General features: G+C 41.6%; 1 protein-coding gene across 18 annotated transcripts in view; it reads left to right on the forward strand.

The window, feature by feature from the left end:
- Window positions 1-21,349, forward strand: part of shaker (potassium voltage-gated channel protein Shaker) — a 238,443-nt gene that overhangs the window by 110,781 nt on the left and 106,313 nt on the right. Inside the window, exons 1-3 of one of the 18 annotated variants that reach the window (XM_076618167.1) lie at window positions 9,066-11,952; window positions 12,595-12,683; window positions 12,766-13,439. The exons of 11 other annotated variants lie outside the window; for them this stretch is intronic. In XM_076618167.1, the coding sequence (XP_076474282.1) occupies window positions 13,366-13,439 (74 nt within the window). In that variant the 5' untranslated portion in view covers window positions 9,066-11,952; window positions 12,595-12,683; window positions 12,766-13,365. Of the gene's footprint in view, window positions 1-9,065; window positions 13,440-21,349 lie in introns of those variants that run through there. 6 more of the 18 variants (XM_076618161.1, XM_076618162.1, XM_033328124.2 and 3 more) reach the window with 6 other exon arrangements.

Raw genomic sequence — 21,349 nt, forward strand, 5'->3', positions numbered from 1 at the left:
TGCGTAAAAAGCTCCTAAAATAGAAACACTGGAGATAGAGTGTACGATACAAGAAAAGTAACACAGAAGAACGATACTTGAGAGCGAGTAAACAGAAACGCAACAACTTTTTATTATCGCAGAGTAGTAAATAGCAGGTGTAGATATTCTTAGCTGTTAGAAAAGTCGCGGCTGTAAATATCGCGCACACGTCAGGTGTACGACAATGAAACTTCTTCTGACGAGTCGTAAATTTTTAAATCTCAAATCGTTTCCTTTCATTCCTCTTCTTCCCCGTTTGTATAGAATTTGCCAGCCTAGTTCGCGAACGAGATATGGAAATCTATCGAAACGAAGGCTAACAACGACGGGGAAAATTCGCGACAGGATAAAGTCTGTGCCTTGACACGTTGACTGCCGCGTCACCCATATTCGGGTGACGGGGAAGTTTCTGATCGGGCTGCGTTACCCGTTATTTGACTATTTGCGAAGGATCGTCGTAGGTATTTGAAAAGATATTCCACAGGAAGTAATGAAACTATCGAATTGTTATAAAAGTAACGCGAAAATGCTTTATTAAGAAAATTATTTAGAACGTAGAACTTTAAAGCATTCTATATAAAGCTGAGTTTAATCGGGACAATTTGGACAATAAGTTGTTGTTTTCTTTAAATTTTTTTGTGTCTTTGTTCGGTCCATTCGACGTCTTGTATCTGCATAACATAGTTTGCATGTTGATATTATGCTGAGAATTTTTTGTATTTTCAAACAGCCCTAATAATTTTCCAGCTAATAATTCTCTAAATATTCTAATATTTATATCCTTCCTTGTTGCAATTTTGTAAACCGTCAAAGCGTTTACAATAGAAATTCCCAGAAGGAGTTGAACGCCAAGTTTTCGGTACCGTTTGATTCCTTTTCCAATTGTGATGGCATAAGAAACCATTTGGTCGAAATAATCTATAGCACGCTTTCCTTCGCTATATTCAACAACAGCTAGTCGAAATATAACGATTTGTGTAAAAATATCGATACCTTATAACGTTTTTTAAGAAAATAACTCGAAAAAGATCTTCGGTCTCTTCGAACCGGTGCGAAATTTTTCTAAGTCCCTACGTTCCGGTCGTATCGGTCCGTAGTATACTAAATTTTTAAAACTTTCCAGGGATCAAATAAACGTTTAATTCGACTGTATTACGTCGAAATATAACGATTTGTATAAAAATATCCATACGCCTTTTAAGCCTTATAACGCCTTTTAAGAAAATAACTCGGAAAGGGTCGTCGGTCTGTTTTAATGTTGCAGATATCTGTTGGCTTGCGGAAACAGCACGAATGCTACGATTTTTTTTTTCTTTGTACTTGGTACCATGATGGGAGCGTGTTTTGTCGATAAGATTCTCACATCCGGTGTATTTCTCCATTTGAGTACGACAATCCCGTTATCATCTTCTTTGGATACCATCTCCCCTTTTCCTAGTTTGCAATGAAAAATATCTTTTGGCGGGAATTTTTTGTTATTGTTACTAAAATAAGCGTTAAAAAACTAAGTGTTACTAAAATATCGGTGGGAGTACCTAGCAGAGTACGCTTGGTACAGCGGCACTCGTGGCCTTTTTTTATTTGCAAGACTATTTACAATCAATTCTCATTGAGAATTATAAGTAAATTATTTTGGCGTGGTACTATAACTTGGATTATAAGAGTTTACAGTATGTTTGACTCTAGTTGAATCTAATGCTTAAATCTAAAGGGTATTGTCTTTTTAGTCTGCGGATCTGATCCGTCGTGTCAAGTAATTGGGTAACTAATGGATTTTGGTGGTTGTTAACTCTTATATCATATCTGTTACTGAATTTGGATATTTCTTCTTTAACTGTAGGTATCCTAAGGTCGTGGTGTACTGTTTCGTTGGTAACATATCGAGGTGCATCTATTAAAGATCTTAGAGCTTTTGATTGGAATCGTTGAAGAATTTCTATGTTGGAATTACTTGCTGTTATCCATAGTTGGATCCCATAAGTCTAAACAGGTTTTAATATGGCTTTATATAGCATTATTTTACTCTGCACGCTTACATTGAAACTCACCCGTGTGTGTGCCTGAAGAAGATTTCATTGAAAACAAGCGCGGCAGTCAACGCGTTAAAACCTGTAAAATCTACTTAACGATCGAACCATCATCTATGCTGGTCACGACGACACGCGATTAATCTGATCCTTAACGAATCTTGCGAGACCTCGCTGCGATCTCCTTTTCCAACAGTCGATCACATCGTTAGGAAGCGTCTGTAGTCGAAATTTAATTGCACCCTCGACTCAAGCTCAACCGGGATACGTGGCGGTGCATTAATCCGATCTTTCCGAATTAGGCGAATTAGGGGACGTGCGAGCACATAGATTATCCGCGAGGACTTTTAGTCCTGCTGGGCTTCTCTTTCTCCACACAAATAACCGAAAGCATCTGCCGCATCCTCTCGGCCCACTCTTTTCGTCTCTGCGTCCTCCACTGTCCCGTGACCGGACCGTTGTACCGGGTGACCGGAAAAAATTTCCGAGAATTTGGTCGCACCACTCTGCTAAGCTTTGGTCGTGCTGTTAGCATTAATTGAATTCGAGGTTGGTTCGTCGAGTCTTTCGATAGACGGAGAAACAAAGATTAATTATTCCTTGCGATTAGACTGGTTTTTTCTTCTTTTTTCTTTTTGTTACGAATTTAGCCTTTTATTTTAAGCGTTTTATCGACGTGACGAGATAGTTGCCGGTTGGGATAAAATCGGAGAGTGAACGAGGCGGATGATAATTTAATCTTACGAACGGGTGCAGCCGAAATGTGCGTCCGTGCATTAATTCGCGCACGCACGCGCAACAATAGAGTCGGCGACGCATGCACGCCTCGCCTTCTGTTCTATCAGCAACCGTTTAATCCGCGAAATTTATCGGTGCCACTGGTTCCGTTTAATGGGACACAGGTCGACAACGAAATACGATGCTCTTTCGATTCTATTTGTTTATGCAACTTGCTACTTTCCATCGGTGTATCCGACTTTCGCATAGTTCCGCTTTCTCCCGTGTAGATTACGAGTTTTCCAACTAAACTTCGCCGGATTGCCACGATAAAGACACTGATACTGTTTAGTCCGATCGCGGAGGAGTCGCGTCAACAGGAGTCGTAAATTCGATAATTTACGAGTAGATAATCGACACCACAAACTGATCGATCCCCTATTTCGGTTAGGATAATAGAGCTGGTTGAATTAGTATAACACTGAGTTTAACAGGTTATAATATATACTTTATTCCAACAACTTGTCTCAGGATTATAGAAATGTTTGGAGAGACTCGCGGGGTAAGGTTACGATGTCGAATTGTAATGTCGTTTACAATAAGGTTAGAAGTGTTCGACTCGAATAGTTATTAGCAAGATCACGTTGGTAACATTTTACCGACCGATAAGTTATTAATCGGTTTATTGTCGCCGACACTTACCGACTGATAATCTATTAATCGGCTTTTTGCCGCCGACAATCTTTCTCATTATTTGAGCAGTAATTTGTTATTTAGTATTAAGATACTTTCTTCAGTTGCGTCAGTTGCGTTGTTTTGTAAGCTCCCACAGTTTTATACCAATCTGAAAAACTCGCCGTTCGCGATGAACGAAAAGAATGGTATTGGAGAGTCTAAACATAAACAGAGCCGGCGCTAGGGAGAATCTGCGGCTGAGATGCCGTTCGGACGTGCGTATGCTGTTGAATCGCTAGCGGTCGGTAAAGTGTTAATTGTAGTAGAAGTGACTTGCAAGTAGTGAGTTACAGTATCGCGAGAGGTATAAATCGTAAATAAGATGTGAACCGAGAGATGGGTTGAGCGATTTAACGACTAGGCGACTAGTAGAGAGATGTTGATTTATGGTGGGTACTTAAGACTATTGAGGGTACGCAGTAAAGGTGTGTGGACATCCAGTTGCCATCTTGCGTGGGGCCTGGTTTGTGTAGAGAGTCACCGGACGTAACAGATACGGATAGCGATGCGAATGTTTCCGGATAAACGTACGACGTTGCGTCGGGTGGCTCGTGACAGTAAAAAGCACGAAAAACACGCTCGCGTGATGGAAAAACACTCGTTAGCTGTTGTAAATGATAATTAGGGACGCATCGACCGCGACCCATTTCGAATCCTGTGCAAGTACGTTCGTCGAAAAGCGGTAAAAATGTAGCAACTTATCGAGATAGAAGGACGAACCGATCGTAAATTTCTGTATCGCGCGTCAGCTACGATGTTGACCGAATTCGTTTCCCTTGTATTTTATACTTAGCCCAATTTCTTCGGGGCTCGAGCTTACAGCGATAGAAAATTGCCGGTGCCAGTTTGCAATTTCTGAACGTTAGTCGGGAAATTTATACGCGTATATAGAGATAATACAGGCGATAATGGCGGGATCGTTGCAATCATTTTAGCGTTACTTACGTGTGGCTTAAATGTTGCCAAAAAGGGAGATTGCCAACTATGATCGATATTATATTTTTATGGAGATCTGTATTAATGCTCGAATAAATGATTCTACAGACCTTGATGTATTTTTATGGCGATCCTGTCGTTAAGAGTGGTCGACTAAATAGCGACCAGTCAGTTTGCAACCGATAGGTTGATATCGCGAACCTTCGACGAGATTAACCCTTCGCACTTGAAATTTTATTTCAATTTCGTTAGCAGCAGCTCGCAACGCTTTCAACTACGTCCGTCATCCTGCGATCCGCACGCTATCTATTCCAAGTTTGAACTCTTCGCACTCGAGAGGCGACTCTCCCTGTTTATGTTAGATTTCTACATGTCCAATTGATGAGAGTGCAACATTGGTTCGTAAATTGGTTCCTTAGCTCTTTGTGTTCTTTGTTAGGAAGTGTAAAGTGTTAGACTTTAACATTTAGCCAACCGCGCGCGCCACAGCGAGCTATACGTTTCCATCATGCAATTTTTCAAGTATCGAGGGCTAATATTCACTACTTGAAAAATAGAGAAGTCTAAAGATTGTTTAAGTGGTTAATTATATTTGCAGGAATAATTTTATTTTACGATTTCATACATTGTTTGTACGAAACGTCAAATTAAAAGTATAAAGAAATATAGGTAAAATTAAAAATGTCAACCCTTTGCACTTTGGAATTTTACTTCAATTTCGTTAGCAGCAGCTCGCGACGGTTTTAAGCGTTTTATTTGAAATTTACTTGAACTAAAAAATAAGACAATTTAAATAAATAAAGGAAGATAGAAATTCACTTAAATACCAGTTTTATTCGCACTACTGTTGTATTTTCTAATTTTTAGACAAAGCAGCTCCTGAGATAAAATCTGACGTCGAGTCACACTCGACATAGCAGTGCAAAGGGTTAACGTTCAAGCTGAAGGTAAATTAAATGTATCGAGTGGTAGTACGATTTGGTTACTTATTTCCACTTTTTAATATACACGAAGCGTATAGTATAGTTTAATGAAGTTTGGATGAAGACAGTTGTAAGATCTTGTTGACCTGTTCAATTTCGTGTGCGTCTATAGGAAGGTCATGTTGTATAGATATTTTGGAATCAGGACGAAGGAAATTTGCTACGGTTGATTTATTATGTCGATGACGCATCCAGGAGAAGCATGTCGTGAAAAACCAATTAATAACTGCGTCATCTCCTTCCAACGGATCAGAGGAGATACAGAATACTTCGTCGTTTCTTTCAGCACTTTTTCATACTCGCGAAGAACGTCAGAGAAAGCTATCAAAAAGCAAATAAATTATCTGTGAAGCAGAGGCGACTTCAGCTTCGCGTGTTTCCTTACGAGCTGAAAATCGCCGTCTCTTTCCAGCGTGTTATAGCGAACCTGGCACGGAATTTCACGCTGGCGCAATAATTGTCCTTAACTCCGCCAACTTCTCGTCATTTATTGATGACGTTATCGTCGGCTGTAGCTACAGTCAGCTGTCGCTGCTGAAATCTCGTCCGTCGAATTTTCCTAACGCGATGCCCAGTGCACCGTGCATTTTCCTCCAGGCACAGCCGCAAGCGATCGCAGCGATCGACGGCCGAGCTGATCCACGCGACAAACCGTCGCCAGAAATTTGGAAATTCGCGTCTAACGATGAGTCGATAAAACAGACGATAACTCGTTGCGATCGATCTAATACGGTCCAATGTGGTTTGTGAATTATATTCGATGAGTTGTATGCTGCAAACTTTTGCCCCCCCCCCTCCCCCACCATTTTCGCTTTTATCGTCCCCCGTAAGTTGCCAGCGAGCTTCCACCGACGCGTTTATTTTCGGTGGAAATACGAGCTCTCGCAAAGAGGTGCCTTTTAAATAAACCGGTTGAGAAATCTAATGGAGCTGTTCGCTCGTTTGCTCTACGTTAACGGCTTTGGACGTAAAGACAGATGCGAAGGTTTTACGATACGTCGATGACGATGTGATATGCCTGCTGCAACTTAAGGGAATGTACATCGGCTGTTTTCACGAGTGCAGCGCAGGATTTTGGCGACTTTAATTACACGCTGATTTAATTATAAATTGATTGACAATCAGACGATGGCTGGCTTGCAGACTCTAACGTTGTATTGGGTTGTCCGAAAAGTGTCTTTCTTGACAGACGCGTCTTTTACAACGATGCATCTTTATACAAACATGAAATCTGATCAGTCGAACGTTGTGATCTTTATTTTGATAGAGCAAAATGGATCATAATGGATCATTCGATAAAATAATATAAAATGGAAAATGTAGTGCATCCGTTATTTCTTTACAAAACGAAAGAAACGTTTCGGACGACCTAATAATTACGTGTTTATTTCTACAGGAAAATTTTACACTGCAACTAAGTTTCTTCTCCGCGGTGGATAAGAAATCTAACTTTTATACATAACTGCATTCTTTAATGAAGCCAAGGTGGATTTTTTCTTAGCTCATCAAGAGGTTTAATTTGATTCTTTCATTCTCGAAATTAGCAAGAAAAGTTCAATTTTTCCGAAACAGCTTTTCATCCACAAATTCACGTGACGTAGGAAGAAAGAACGATATTTTCTCCCTTTTATTTTTTCCCCACAATACACTAGTTTGTCAGCTGTTTCAGGCAGGTGTGAACATAACCCTGTTTTCCATTATTTCCTTATAAAACGAAAGAAACTTCTCGGACGACCTATTACCTATCACCGTTGCAAATCGACAAATCGCTCGAGTCAAGCCGCGCGCATTGCGTCCATGTTAAAATGTACACAGATGTCCCCAAGGAAGAAGCTTGATGAGTTTACCGATAGAGGGATATTGCGGAAAGAAACGTTCCTGGAGCTTTTAACACTTTGACTGCCACGCCGAAATCACGTGTTTCGCTGAGGGCGCCACGGGAGTATTTTTATTATTCAAAGCATATAATGGCAAAACAATAATAAATTGATGATGTAAGACAACATTCTTGCCCAATGGACCGTTTATCTTATTAATCAACGGGTGACCACCGTGGCACCTTGGTAACTATTGATAGCGACATATTATAACAAGACTTCGTTTATTTCAACAAACCATTCGCATTGGTTATTTCGACGTAAGCAGAACGTGCGGAATATATTGTTGAAACGTGTAGAAGATATTAGTAAACGGTATTATGATTATTGTTATGATTTCGACGAAACATTCGACTGAAATGGTAGAGGTCCGGAAAAAAATGATGTTTCTGATAAAGCAATGGTAGTGGTAGATTACAAGAGAGGAAAATGTGCTGTAGATTTATCAGATCAAATGATAGTATGTTCTACACCACATAGAAGAACCCTCGAGTGGTATATAAAATTAGCTTTCGAGTTATTGTTAAATACATCAATTTCAAACGCGATGATGCTCTATAAACAAGCAACAAAAACGAAAATCGAGGTATCAGATTTTAGAATGGCACTCGCAACTCACCTTACACAGTGCCATTCACCAGAGCCGTCAAATATATTTATTCGATAAAGATTGCGACACGAAATGCAGAAGAAAGAAGGGCAAGTGTACCTGGCATGAAAATTTTGCAGAGAGTGCTATAAAAAAATGTTAAACAATTAGAATGAAAAATTGCTAAGAATCGGACCAAAAAGGTGACCACCTATCGTCCAGATTGTATCGACGAGCCACGTTTATGTTTAAAGTGTTTTAACACAGTGCACCGTTAGATGCGACATTTGTTCTCATCTTTTTTTTATCGATGTTCTAATAAAAATGTTTAATTGTTCAACGGGGCACTTCTAATTTCAAAGTATCTTCTATTTATCGGTTATATTGAAAATACCCTAACTGTCAATTTTCATACAATTTTTACAATTGTAAGAAGTTGAGGCGTTCCGGTCGCTAATGACCACCGTGGCGCCACAGGAAAAACCATGGCCGGTCGTATATGACCAACATGGCAGTCAAAGTGTTAAGCTAATCGTTCGATCGTGAATAATATTTTCAATCTGTCTTGAAACCGTCTGGTCGCGTGAGGTCATCGGAATCGTGTGACTACATCGAAGTAGCTACGTTTAATCCGTGCCATAGTAATATATTCGTGGCTACTATAATAGTCGCGTTGTAAATGAAGTCAGTGCGGAAGTTGCGCATCGATACTGCACTTAGATCCTGAACCGAACCGGTTGTCGCTGCAGATAGCGATAAAGGAACATGGTTGCACGGTATGGCTGACGCTCGGTTTTTTTCCCCCGGACACGCTAAAAACCTCGTCGATAAGCATGGCGTGTAAACCTACGACCGTTACCACCGTTTCTCGCGTGAACGCTGTTCGATACGGAATTCGTTGAAAAAATTCACTCGATCGGCGATTCTTTCTCCGCTCGATCATAAAATACAAAGCTGGAAATTATCGGAGGATCGAGGGCGCTTCTGACACTGTCCGCGCGAACACAAGCTTCAGCGCGTCAAACCATGGCGGCAATTGCTAGCCACAATTCGTTACGCGTCACGTGTACATTTTTAAAGGTGGCGTGCGCGATTGCGAGACTAATTGAGGCCTTGATACCGCCAGGAATTACCTGCACTTTCTGGGGGAACTCGTTTCTTTCCACGGAACGTAGTATGGATTTACCCTGCGGCTTCCACGCTGCTCGTGTCGCTCCTTTTAGTTCCAACTTTTGTTTTCTGCTCTTCAGCAGAAATTCCACGCTTCCGTTCGGAAATACCGATGGTTCGCGCGATCTGCACTTTCAACAGGGACTATAAATTCACTGATTCACGGCGCACGTCCAATTAGGATCGCGAGTAACGATGAAAGATCGGCTTTAACAGAAGCTGCTTCGTTATGGATTCACGGCGGTTTCTTTGGCCGCCAAGCGACTGGTAGGCGGAGCCAAGTGAGCGGAGCACGTGGCGCGCGTGGTACGCTGCCTCGAAGAACTGGACGTGCCGCAGTTACCTTTCGACCTGTCAACAATAGACGTAGCGCGTCGCACGCGCCACGCCACTCATTTTCTTCCACGCTTCGACCGCGAAAACACTGCCGCCACGTTCGTGTGCAAAGAAAGTAAAACTTTTAACCGACACAGTGCTCCGTTTTCTTTTCCCTCGTCGTTTAAACCGTGCGTTTGTTTCATCGCCGGAAAGTGCACCGAGTTCCATCGAGAAAGATGGAAACTTACATTTGCGCTGGTGGTTCCGAAAAATACTGAGACGGTGTTCGATTTCATAGTGACGTGACGAATTGTCCAGCAGCTTTAGACGAGGCGGGTAGTGGATCCGAGTGAGGAGCGGAACGATCGAAAGTGAGAGGTCGAGTCGAGGCGAATCAACCGACAATTCTTCGTGACCATGGCTGGCCGCGTCGTTTCGAGTTATATCGCGGAAAGAACTTGCATCGAACAGTGCGACTTCCGATCGAATATCGTCGCGAGTTAGAATCTACTCGCTTTCGATTCGGTGATCTTGAAAACATCGAAAGCGATAAATAACCGCTCAACGTGTCCTACTGTTTGCCACGCAAGTGGCCGTAGAAACAGTAGAAATATGTTTCGTTCGGGTATCACGTTTCCGCGACAAGTTTTCTGCGAAACGATGAGCTGTTCGTTCGAAATGTTATTCGTCAGAGCCACGGCGAAAGTGTGTGCTGTAGTGTCGTACGGAGTATCGATTACCATTTCTGGAGTAGCTGGAACGATAATAGAGGCATAAATATTACTCGAACATTGCGGTCTGCCGCTTTAGCCTCTGACGTCACGTTCTCCGGTCCAGCGAGTCGGTGTCGTCCTTACACAAATTTTTCAAAGATTTTCGCGTCAATCGTCGATCGCACGCAGTGAAAAGTGGTTGGTCGAGTGTGTTTAGTGAATTGTAGCTTGGACGCAATCCGATCTGACGTTCGATTACTTTACTTTCTTCGCGAAAAAGGCTTTGGTTTTGAGTTGCGTTACGTTAATTTTTTGTAATTAAATAATAATTACAAATTAATTGATAATTAGGTTTCTAGTCGCGGTAACGAGGTGGTGTGGCGGTTCAGTGGTTTCTTTGTCGGGAAGTTGCTCCTGGCTGATTTTTTGCCGACGATCAGGCACGTTCGAGCTACGCCTCCAAAGGAATAGAATTTCCACTCTCGAGTACCTGTGTATAAACAACGGGATGTCGTGATCGTTAAGAGTCGCGAGAGCATCGCTTTGAATGGAGTACTCGTTAAGCGTGGAAACGAGAGAAGGTCCGCCAACGACTCGAACTTTCCTATTGCGGGATACTCCCGTTAACCTCTTAGGTACAACGCGCCACTATAGTGGCTTTCGTGGATGTCATCTTATATTACGACGCGCCACTATGGTGGCTCACTCTACTCGCTCATTCGCTCACCGTTTCGACTAAATGATCTTTTTCAATTGTTTCGCTTCGCACTCTTTTGTGCTCTCGCAACGTTCTATGACAATGTTAACGATATACAGACACAATATATAGTCTTTGTTTTTGCCAGTGTCAGATATCAATTTTTTGCGTTAAAATAAACGTACTATTATTAGATGCTCTTTTTAACATACCGATCCGTCTCCTTCTAATTTCGTAGAATCTTCAAGCTGAAAATATCGCTTGAAAATAGAAACGAAGAGCAATTTGAAAAACACTACCGCGCTATGAGCGTGAAAATTGTGACATGTGTGTGGTGCTTTAAGATATATCACACTCGATTGTACTATCGATTATTAAAGTAAATTATTCAAGTTCCAGCATACGCATCGTATCTTTACGAAAAATTATAATTTAATTATCAAAAACTTCGTTCCAATGTGCTCGCGTAGGCAACACCATGATCCGTCACACGTTGCAGTGCCGTATCGTTTACGCGTGACGTGATGTGATGCTTTAAAATATATTACACTCGATTGTACTATCAATTATTAAAGTAAATTATTCAAGTTCAAGCATACGCATCGTATCTTTACGAAAAATTATAATTTAATTATCAAAAACTTCGTTCCAATGTGCTCGCGTAGGCAACACCATGATCCATCACACGTTGCAGTGCCGTATCGTTTACGCGTGACGTGTATGTGATGCTTTAAAATATATCACACTCGATTGTATTATCGATTATTAAAGTAAATTATTCAAGTTCAAGTATACGCATCGTATCTTTACGAAAAAGTATGATTTAATTACCAAAAACTTCGTTCCAATGTGCTCGCGTAGGCAACACCATGATCCGTCACGCGTTGCAGTGCCGTATCGTTTACGGGTGAAACTCTGCCGTACAAAGAAACGGCCCATGCAAAATTCAGTACCTAAGAGGTTAACAAACGTCACCTCTCGTCATTTGTTCAAGATCGTGACATTTTTCGTACACTAACCTCGGCAATATTACTCGAACTGTACCAGTGCGGATAGTTGCATACGTCGTTGGAGAGAAACGATGGTCGTTGTTCTCCGATACTGTAACTTCGTTTTGCATTCGGTGGAAGGGCAGAAAAATATGGTAACGGAAATGAAGTAAAGAAAAGGTGAATTCAGCGAATAAGCAATGGCGGAAGATTGACTCGCGGTGCGGAACGCGAACGTTCTATTTCGTTGAACGAGGGTCGCGTGACTGAAATCGATGGACGAAAAGTCGCGTTTATCGCGATCCGCTCGGTAACGGAGGCTGCAACACCGCAATGCTGCATCGTGCGACTCGCTCGACAGAGAATGGAACAAAGCTCGGCAAACGAATTGCTCTTCGCGTTCGTCCGTTTGAAATCGTCGGTGCGGAAACGTACGTTTCGTACGAGCTGCTTTTTCCTTCGTTTCGAATCGAATTGGAACGTAAGGGGCGATCGATCGTCGTCGTTGCTGGTGAAATCGCGATTAGAATTTTTCAGAAAATTCGCTCGTAAGACGGTTAGACTAGGGAAATTCTTTTCTCTCCGACAAAGGGGAATTTCTTTTATCGACGGTCTTGTTGGGTTATTATCGGTTGGGTTAAAATTGAAATAGTAACGCGAAACACGTAATTGGTAAACAGGTCACGGCGGGTTCTCTCGACGAAGCACGGGACGCAAAGAGTTGGAATTTGTAACAAGTGCGAGACACTCGATTAATTTTAGCGATCGCGCTGCGTATAAATCAATCGGAGCTCTTTCGCAAAATGGGACCTCGTTTTTCAGTTTTCGCCAGATACACAGAGAATGCGAGACTAGCGGATCTCGGACACGCGGTGCTGCTTCTTCCTTAACGGAGAACTCAATCCCCTTAAGTAACTTCCTTTCAACTCGACTACTACGCTTAGTTCGCAAAAAAAAAAAAAAAAAAAGAAAAAAAAGAAATCCTTCTTGCAGAAAGCTTGCAACGAAAGTTTCTTTGTAACTCACCGGCGTTAAGAGATACCATTACTTTTTATTCGACGAAACGAATCGACGATAGATGTTGCACGTTCGTCTGCCTTACGACCATCTGCGATTCGCCAACCTAAGGTGACGTTCGTGCTGTCGAGCAGTTGGCGGTTTCTCGTGTACGAACCAATTCCTATTCAGTGTAATCGTAACGAAGAATGTGTGAAAGAAAAGACGAAACGGTAAAGTGATAGAAGATTAAAAAAAAAAAATAAATAAATAAATAAGTTGAGTCGAGGAAGGTGTGAAAGTACAGGCGATCGGCGATAAGCGAAGGGGATGCGCGACCTTGGTCGATGCTGGTCTCGAGGATTATTTTAAAAGAGGGACAAGGCCACTTATGGAGCGGCACGACGAGCGGTTCCTACGGCTGAGAACGAAACGGGCAGACGGTCGATCGGGAAGCGGGGCTGAAAATAGAGAGCGCCAGGCTTCACGGAGATACGACATGACACCGGACACGGATCATCCACGCTCGTAGCTTCGGCGAGGTATTATGAAACTGGAATGGCCATCGAGTTCTCTGTTGCCCGTGGAGATTGAGGTATGGCCGCGGTAGCCGGCATCTATGGCTTCTCAGAGGACCGACACGTCAGATATTCCGAGCATCGGCAGCATCCGTGAGTTTCACGTGAAAGACGAAAGCGAATCGATAGCCCCGAACTATCTTAGACTACTTTTGCTTGAACGTTTCTCGCTTACGGTTACGCCACGCGATCCTTTTGTCGCGCTATTTTGCCGTGTCTTTTGGGAAAAGGAACAAGAACCGTACGAATTATTCCGCGTTATCGCCGTCAACATTTGCCGCGGATGAAATTTTGCTCAGATTCCTAGCGAAATTCTGCGGATCGTTTTTTTTTTTTTTCCCGAAAGACCCGTAAAAAGCGGACGGGATGAGAACTTCCTTTGGGACGTGCTGCATCGTACAGGGTTTCTTTCCTATTTTTTCCTCGCTTTTCTACCTTCGTACTTTCCATGGCTGTAAATCATTTGAATGCGGGTTACGTTGCATGCACTGTGTTAACGAACATCCGAACTGTCTTCCACCTGGAAAAATAGCGCTTCCGCTGACATCTACTTCAATTCAAACATTCGCCACAGTACGTTCAACCTTTAAACGTTCTTTATTCAAATATAGCCGTCGTATCGTAAACGCGAATCTTGCGAACTCGAGTCGACGGTAAACGATATTTCGCGCGAGTTCAGGACGAAAGCTGGACGATTGGCGTGCAACTTATTAGCGCAAAACTTCTTAGCACGGATGAAGGGAATCTCGTTGAGGCTGGTCGAAGCAGTTTTAATTGCGCTGCAGTTTGGTCCACGGATATTTGTAGAGGATGTTTAGTCGTGTTCAACTCACGTCGGGGTTACCAATGTAGAGGATGGTTTGTTGTTTGAATAACGAGATAACTTGCTGTGGAAACCGTCAAGTGTATTTTAAGATAACAAATAAATAAAAACGGACAATATTCGCTAAGATGCTGAGGTGGATATGTCGTGTTAGGTGCGGAAGAAACACTCGAGTATATTTAACGACATATATTTATCAACTTACACTTTGCGTAGGATCCGCGATTACAAGTTCGACTTCGGGTTCAAGTTCAAGTTCGGATGATGATTGCTTAAGATGTTGAGAAACTCGAATCAATTATTACTGCTAACTACCAACTATCGACTTGGACAGGCGTCTAACGACTGACCTTCCGTCAGGATGATGCTGCAGACGAAAACTATGATGGGGTGTGTCTAAGGATACGAGATCGTCGGATTAGTTGAGAAAAGCCTCGGTTCGGACAGTGAGGGAAATTGACGTTGCTGTTAATTGGTTAATTTCTGTGTTGGTGGTTGGAGAAGGATGCTAACCGTCCTTGACAGAAAGATGCCAGCGGGAAGCATCGTACGTGAGAAAAGCAGATTTCCTGTATCTTCTCGTAGTAGGTGATAGATTTAGGGACTGTTAAAACAGAGACTATTTGTTCCTTTGGAGAACCTTAGCTAAATAAATCCTCAGATTTATAGCGGGTCCTTGGGCTAGCTTTTTTTTGTTTTTATTTGGTAGACTTTTTACAATCAATTCTCATTGGGAATTACATGTAAGTTATTTTGGCGTGGTACTGTAACTTGGATTACAAGAGTTTATAGTATGTTTGATTCTAGTTGAATCTAACGCTTCGATGTAAAGGGTATCGTCTTTTCAGTCTGCGGATCTGATCCGTCGTGTCAAGTGATTGGCTAACTAATGGGTTTTGGTGGTTGTTAACTCTTATACCATATCTGTTACTGAATTTGGATATTTCTTCTTTAACTGTGAGTGTCTTAAGGTCGCGATGTACTGTTTCGTTGGCAACATACCAAGGTTTTTTTTTTATTTATTAAAATTTACAATCAATTCTCGCATTGAGAATTTTCAGTAATTTTCTCTGGCGTGGCGCAGTGACATGGTTAATTATTTATAATAAGTTAATACTTTATTATAGATAAGTATGATTTATAAGTAAGTATTGTAAATAAGTAAATATTACTTAATATAAATATCTAATTAAATCTAGTGTTTAGGTCTAACGGGTAGTGTCTCTTCAGCCTGCGGATCTGGTCCGACGTATCGAGTAATCCAGTAATTAGGGGGTTTCGATGTTTGTTGACTCTTTCGCTATATCTGTCGCTATATTTTGCTATTTCCTCTTTGACTGTGGCAACATACCAAGGTGCACCTATTAAGGACCTTAGAGTTTTTGATTGGAATCGCTGGAGAATTTCTATGTTGGAATTACTCGCTGTTCCCCATAGTTGGATCCCATAGATCCAAACAGGTCTTAATATGGCTTTATATAGCATTATTTTACTCTGCGTGTTTAAGTCGGAGCGTCTGCCAATGAGCCAGCAGAATTTTTTTAGTTTTCATTTCATTCATTGTTTGGATTTATCTACAGTGTGCCGTTTCCATGTCATTCTTCTGTCCAGAATCATGCCCAGATGTCTGACTGTATCTTTGTTTGGAATTGGAATATTATTTACGGTCACCCGTGAGCAGGATTGTTTTCGTAGCGTGAAGGTTATATGCCTGGATTTATTTTCATTTATTTTGTAGCGCCATTTGTGGGGCCACTTTTCCATAGAGTCGAGACCTCGCTGGAGATTCGAGGAGGCAATTATCGGGTCTCAGTGGGATGCTAATAAAGCTGTATCATCAGCAAATGTCGCTGTGGCTATCTCTGTTAAAGTTGGCAAATCGACAGTGTAAATGTCGAACAGCGGAGGTCCAAGGACACTGCCTTGGGGTATGCCAGCTTCTATTGGAAATGTTGCGGTTATAGCGTCTAAGTATTTAATCATGAACAGCCTATTCCTTAGGCTAACTGAAAATATTCTGCGCAATCTGGCGATCATCTTGTCAGAAGAAAGTTTGCTGTCGAGTGCCTTTACAACGCTCGTACTAACAGATTCGCTAAAGACAGTGTACAAATCGCTAATAGGATCCTTCGAGACTAATTCATAACTGATAGATACTGATATTGATTCGCACGACTGACTGATAAACTGGAGAACATGGTCATCTATTTATACTGATCGAGGGAGTGCCGGAAAATTCAAATTAGTCTTCTTCTTATTTTCTTAGTCGACTTTATTTATCATTACATTGTGTACGTCCTAACGATGTTGATACTCCGATGCAAAACAACAACATGATTCGAATTGTCCTCTGGCTCCATGTACCGCTACATATTTGACGATTTCATTTCAAACTGATTTCGAAGGAGGAATTTTAAAGGCGATAAAAAAAAGGTGGTAAACGAGAGAGACAAGGCACCGGTGATGGGATTAAAAAAGAGTTGGCTCGTGAAATGCGTTCGAGTCGAACGGGGAATTACAAAGGGAGAAGAGTTCTTTGGCGTCGGCGGATGCATGGTATAACTCGCATTTTCCAGCCGAGCTGCCTTCCCGTAACGCTTACTCGCAACTTGGTAATTGAATAATGCAGATGCGCAATAGGACACGTGGTTCGAGTCACTTGGTTACGCTGATCCTTTGTCAATCACTTTGCGCCTATACTCGCTGCGTTCGAAGAACGAAACACCGCTTCTTGTTATGTACACGTTCAATCGATCCTCCTACTCGGTGAAACCATATAAACGCATATTGTTGTGAACATAAACTTTCCCTCACTTTTCCCCTGTATTTCTTAATCGAATCGAACCGACCTATGTTTCCGCATAGAAGAGATTTATCTTCTTCTTTTTCCTCTTCTAACTGTTTGCAACGAAACTATTATTCGTAGGGTTTCTCATGGGCCGAGAGGGATCGCAAAGTACAAATGACAGAGTCAATTTGGCCAGGAGTTAACTTTACGAGCGATATATTTTATTGGCGTTGGAAGAAAGAAGCTGGAACAGTTTCGAGATATAAACGCGGATGTACTTGTTCCGCTCTGCGCGCTGATTTTCTCAAAATTGGCTATGGACTAGCACCGACCCAGTTGCAAAGTTTTTACCGCCACGAGTCGTAGAAATTGGTCGTTGCATTTGCATTCTCCGTGTGGCAAACTACGCAACGTCCGGCTATCTCTTCCCGTACTTTCCGAACGTTTCTCCACCGTCGCTGTATCTTTCGTTCTGCAAATACCGCCAGGAATGTTACATTCATTTACAAGGACACCCGTTACGTAATATTTCGATTAGACGTATAAATACGCGAAAGTCACGGTCGATGGGAAGAGAATGGTCGATTATGATCGTGAATTGACAACTACGTTAACAAGCAGCAACACGACCCCCCCCCCCACCCACCCGAAACACCTATATTTCATCGACTTTGTCAGCAATTAAGGCCGAAGCTCTTAGCAATTAAGATCGGGCTGATTCTCATCCACCTCCGCGAGCCATGAAAATTCCAACTTGGAAGAAGCGTTTGCACGCGTAAATCGGGAATTCGCGACCGGATTAATCACCGGTGTCGATGTTTTCTTCTCCAGCTATTGCTCGCTTGTATATCGATAATCTCGGCGGTGCACACATATGTACGGAAGGGCGGTCGCGACAGTGCAGAGGAGTAGAGTTGAGACGTGCCACGGTCGTGGGTTAATTGATTTCCAATAGCTGGCTGACTGACCGGCCTTCGGAGCCGCGTACAAGCGCAATCCTGTGTCCCCCACACAATCAACTACCGATATGCTAACTGCGGAACAGATTGTACCGATTAAACGGCGATTGAGAATTCATAGGTCCGTATCGGTGAATGGCGCCAGTTAATTGCATTTTGCAACCACCTTCTCTCCTCTGTTGACTTTATCGTTTCGTTTCTTCTTTTACTTACCTGGCCGCATTTCGTCCTGCCTGCGGTTAACGCGAGCACTTAGCCAGCTGCATTTCGTGGTTACCGATGAGGTGGCCCGTTTAATTCTGCTAATCGAGCGACGCATTCAAAAGGCCGTGCGGTGCAAGCTCGAAACGAAAATTCGATTTCCACTGCAATTTCGTTCAACCGTCTGCTGTCCTGTATCGATCGAAGCTACTCTCACCAGGCGTTCAAAACGTTCGTTAGTTTTTACCATTTTTGTAAATCGTTAAATAGACGATAGATATTGTACGTTTTTCCTTAGGTTTTCTTTAACACTAGAACTACCGATAGTTAACACGAAGATATTTCTACTAAAAGCAGTGAGAATGACTGGTGTTTAAAAAATACGTAATAATAGAATATTTGTATATTTATTGATTTATTGCTTTCTTACGGAAGGAATTCCATGTTATTTAGTACATTTTTGGTATTATTAATCCATCTGGGACCATGATCGACCTGAACGAGGGTTGGACACATTTATAAAATTGTAGAACCAATTGTAGATCTTTTGATTGCTGTGGTATTTTTAGCGTTAGCATCTAGCGATCTAGCGATCGATCCGGAATTTCCCTGGTATCTGATATCATTATATCGAATGATACGCAGTAAAAATTGTAAAAACGTGTGGGAAGTTGTAGAAAACGAGGAAACTGGTTAATGGGAGTTCGATAAACTGCTCGCAGGACCCTTTTACGCTTTGACAAGTATCAGTCATTTTGGCTGGTGTTGGTATAAGTAGCCTTGATACAAAATTATTTTGAATTTGAATACATAAAAAACAAAATAAAATTCATTATATGAATTATATGAATTGTGATCCCTAAGCGAGGTTTGACAAATTTGTAAAATTGTAGAACCAGTTATTTTGACTGATGTTGGTATAAGTAGCCTTGATATAAAATTATTTTCAGTTTGAATACATAAAAAACAAAATAAAATTCATTATATGAATTGTGATCCCTAAGCGAGGTTTGACAAATTTGTAAAATTGTAGAACCAGTCATTTTGAATGATGTTGGTATAAGTAGCCTCGATACAAAATTATTTTGAGTTGGAATGCATAAAAAACAAAATAAAATTCATTATATGAATTGTGATCCCTAAGCGAGGTTTGACAAATTTATAAAACTGTAGAACCAGTCATTTTGACTGATGTTGGTATAAGTAGCCTCCATACAAAATTATTTTGAGTTGGAATGCATAAAAAACAAAATAAAATTCATTATATGAATCATGAATTATATGTATTATGATGCCTAAACGAGGTTTAACAAATTTGTAAAATTGTAGAACCAGTCATTTTGAATGATGTTGGTATAAGTAGCCTCGATACAAAATTATTTTGAGTTGGAATGCATAAAAAACAAAATAAAATTCATTATATGAATCATGAATTGTATGAATTATGATCCCTAAACGAGGTTTGACAAATTTATAAAATTGTAGAACCAGTCATTTTGTCTTGTGTGGTATTTTTAGACTAGATTGAGGTTAGGTTAGTTCTAGTCTAGAACTACCACATCAGTCAAATTGACTGATTTTACAATATTTTAAAATTCCTACTTCGTGTTATATTTTTTTCCACAATAATGTAATGACTTTCGCAACGATAACTAAAAGAACAATATAATGAATTGTATTTTGTTTCTTATGTATTCAAACTGAAAATAATTTCGCATCAAGACTACTTATACCAACACCAGTCAAAATGGCTGGTACATATCAAAGTGTAAAAGAATGCTGCGATCTGTTTATCGAACCCCAATTAGCCAGTTTCCTCGTTTTCTACAACTTCCCACACGTTTTTACAATTTTTACCGCGTATCATTCGATACGATGATATCAGGTATCAAAACAATTCCAGATCGATCGCTAGATCGCTAAATGCTAAACGATCGTTCGTTTCCAGTATGACAATGGATCTCCTTACACTTGCAGGTTTCTTCAATACATTTCGATTGAACAGAATGCAACGAACACATTCGACTAGCTTCCCATTTACCCGCTGTTCCTGTCAGACGCGATACCAACGATCGGCAAGTTTCGGGTAGAATTCGCGCGGTACAGCGACCTTCGCCACGGTATACGGAAAGTTAAGAGATCGGCGGTTTACACGGGACCGATCGCGTTTCCCTTTTGTCCGCTTTCGACTGAGCGCGATGGGAAGTGACTGAAGTCAGAATCGGATCGATTAAAAGTGTGGAAATGGCCGAGCTGCCAGTTGCACGTGCGTGTCCCGGTTGAAATTTGTCAGGCTGCGAGTGTAATGGCTACGGGCAGCTTTTCTGTACGCGTATAGGTGCGCAAATGAATTTCAGTTAGGCGCGTTGTGCATGGAACGACTGGTCGTTTGTTCGCCGGTGATTTTGACGTATTAATTATCAGGCTGCCTTCGAGCCTCGTTTGTTATTGTCTTGCCAGCCGCCACCAGCCATTTGTCTAAAAAATCCGCTCGATTCGATATTAATGTGTGGCCGATCCAACGACCAAGATTGATAAACGATAACGAGGCGACGGAAGGTAACTGCGATCGTGCACCGTATCGATAATTAATCGTAAACAGTGGTTTTAAGCGTCGTTATGACGATTTCACGCTGTTCGTTGCAATTAATTTTGACACTTAATTTTCAAATAGCAGACACAACCGATGTCGATTTTTCAACGACTCGGTGGTAAAGATCGATCGCAATCGAAAGATTTGTTGGCGTTTGGTTGTATCGATGAATCGACAGTGTCGTGAAAAAGTTGGGCTATGGTGCGCGAACGTGCTCGAGAACGATCATCGATGCAAAATGCGAGCGATGCAGAGTTGCTCTGCAAAGCTGGCAGAAACAAGTTTCTGCTATCGTTGGTTAATCCGATACGGATACAAGAATGGTTTTTCCTGTAAAATGGTAGACAATGGTAGGGATAATGCAACGCCGCGCGTCGTTGTTGGAGCGGCATCTCTGAATACGGTACAGCAGTGTGGCAAGTGGGGAACACGGGTTTGACTTTACCGACCGTCTGGATATCCGCGTTTGATACACCGATACGGCACACGAGATGAACGCTCGCGATTCAAATCTTCCTACTGATCGGACGCCTCCGACGAAACGCGGTTCTGATCGTCGAACGTTGTCGTTGTCGTCAAACTTTCACGTGTATTGCATGAAACTTTGAATCTTCGCATATTTTTTAAATTGCATATATT

The sequence above is a fragment of the Bombus vancouverensis genome, chromosome 1, assembly GCF_051014615.1.
Source record: "Bombus vancouverensis nearcticus chromosome 1, iyBomVanc1_principal, whole genome shotgun sequence".
Taxonomy (NCBI): domain Eukaryota; kingdom Metazoa; phylum Arthropoda; class Insecta; order Hymenoptera; family Apidae; genus Bombus; species Bombus vancouverensis.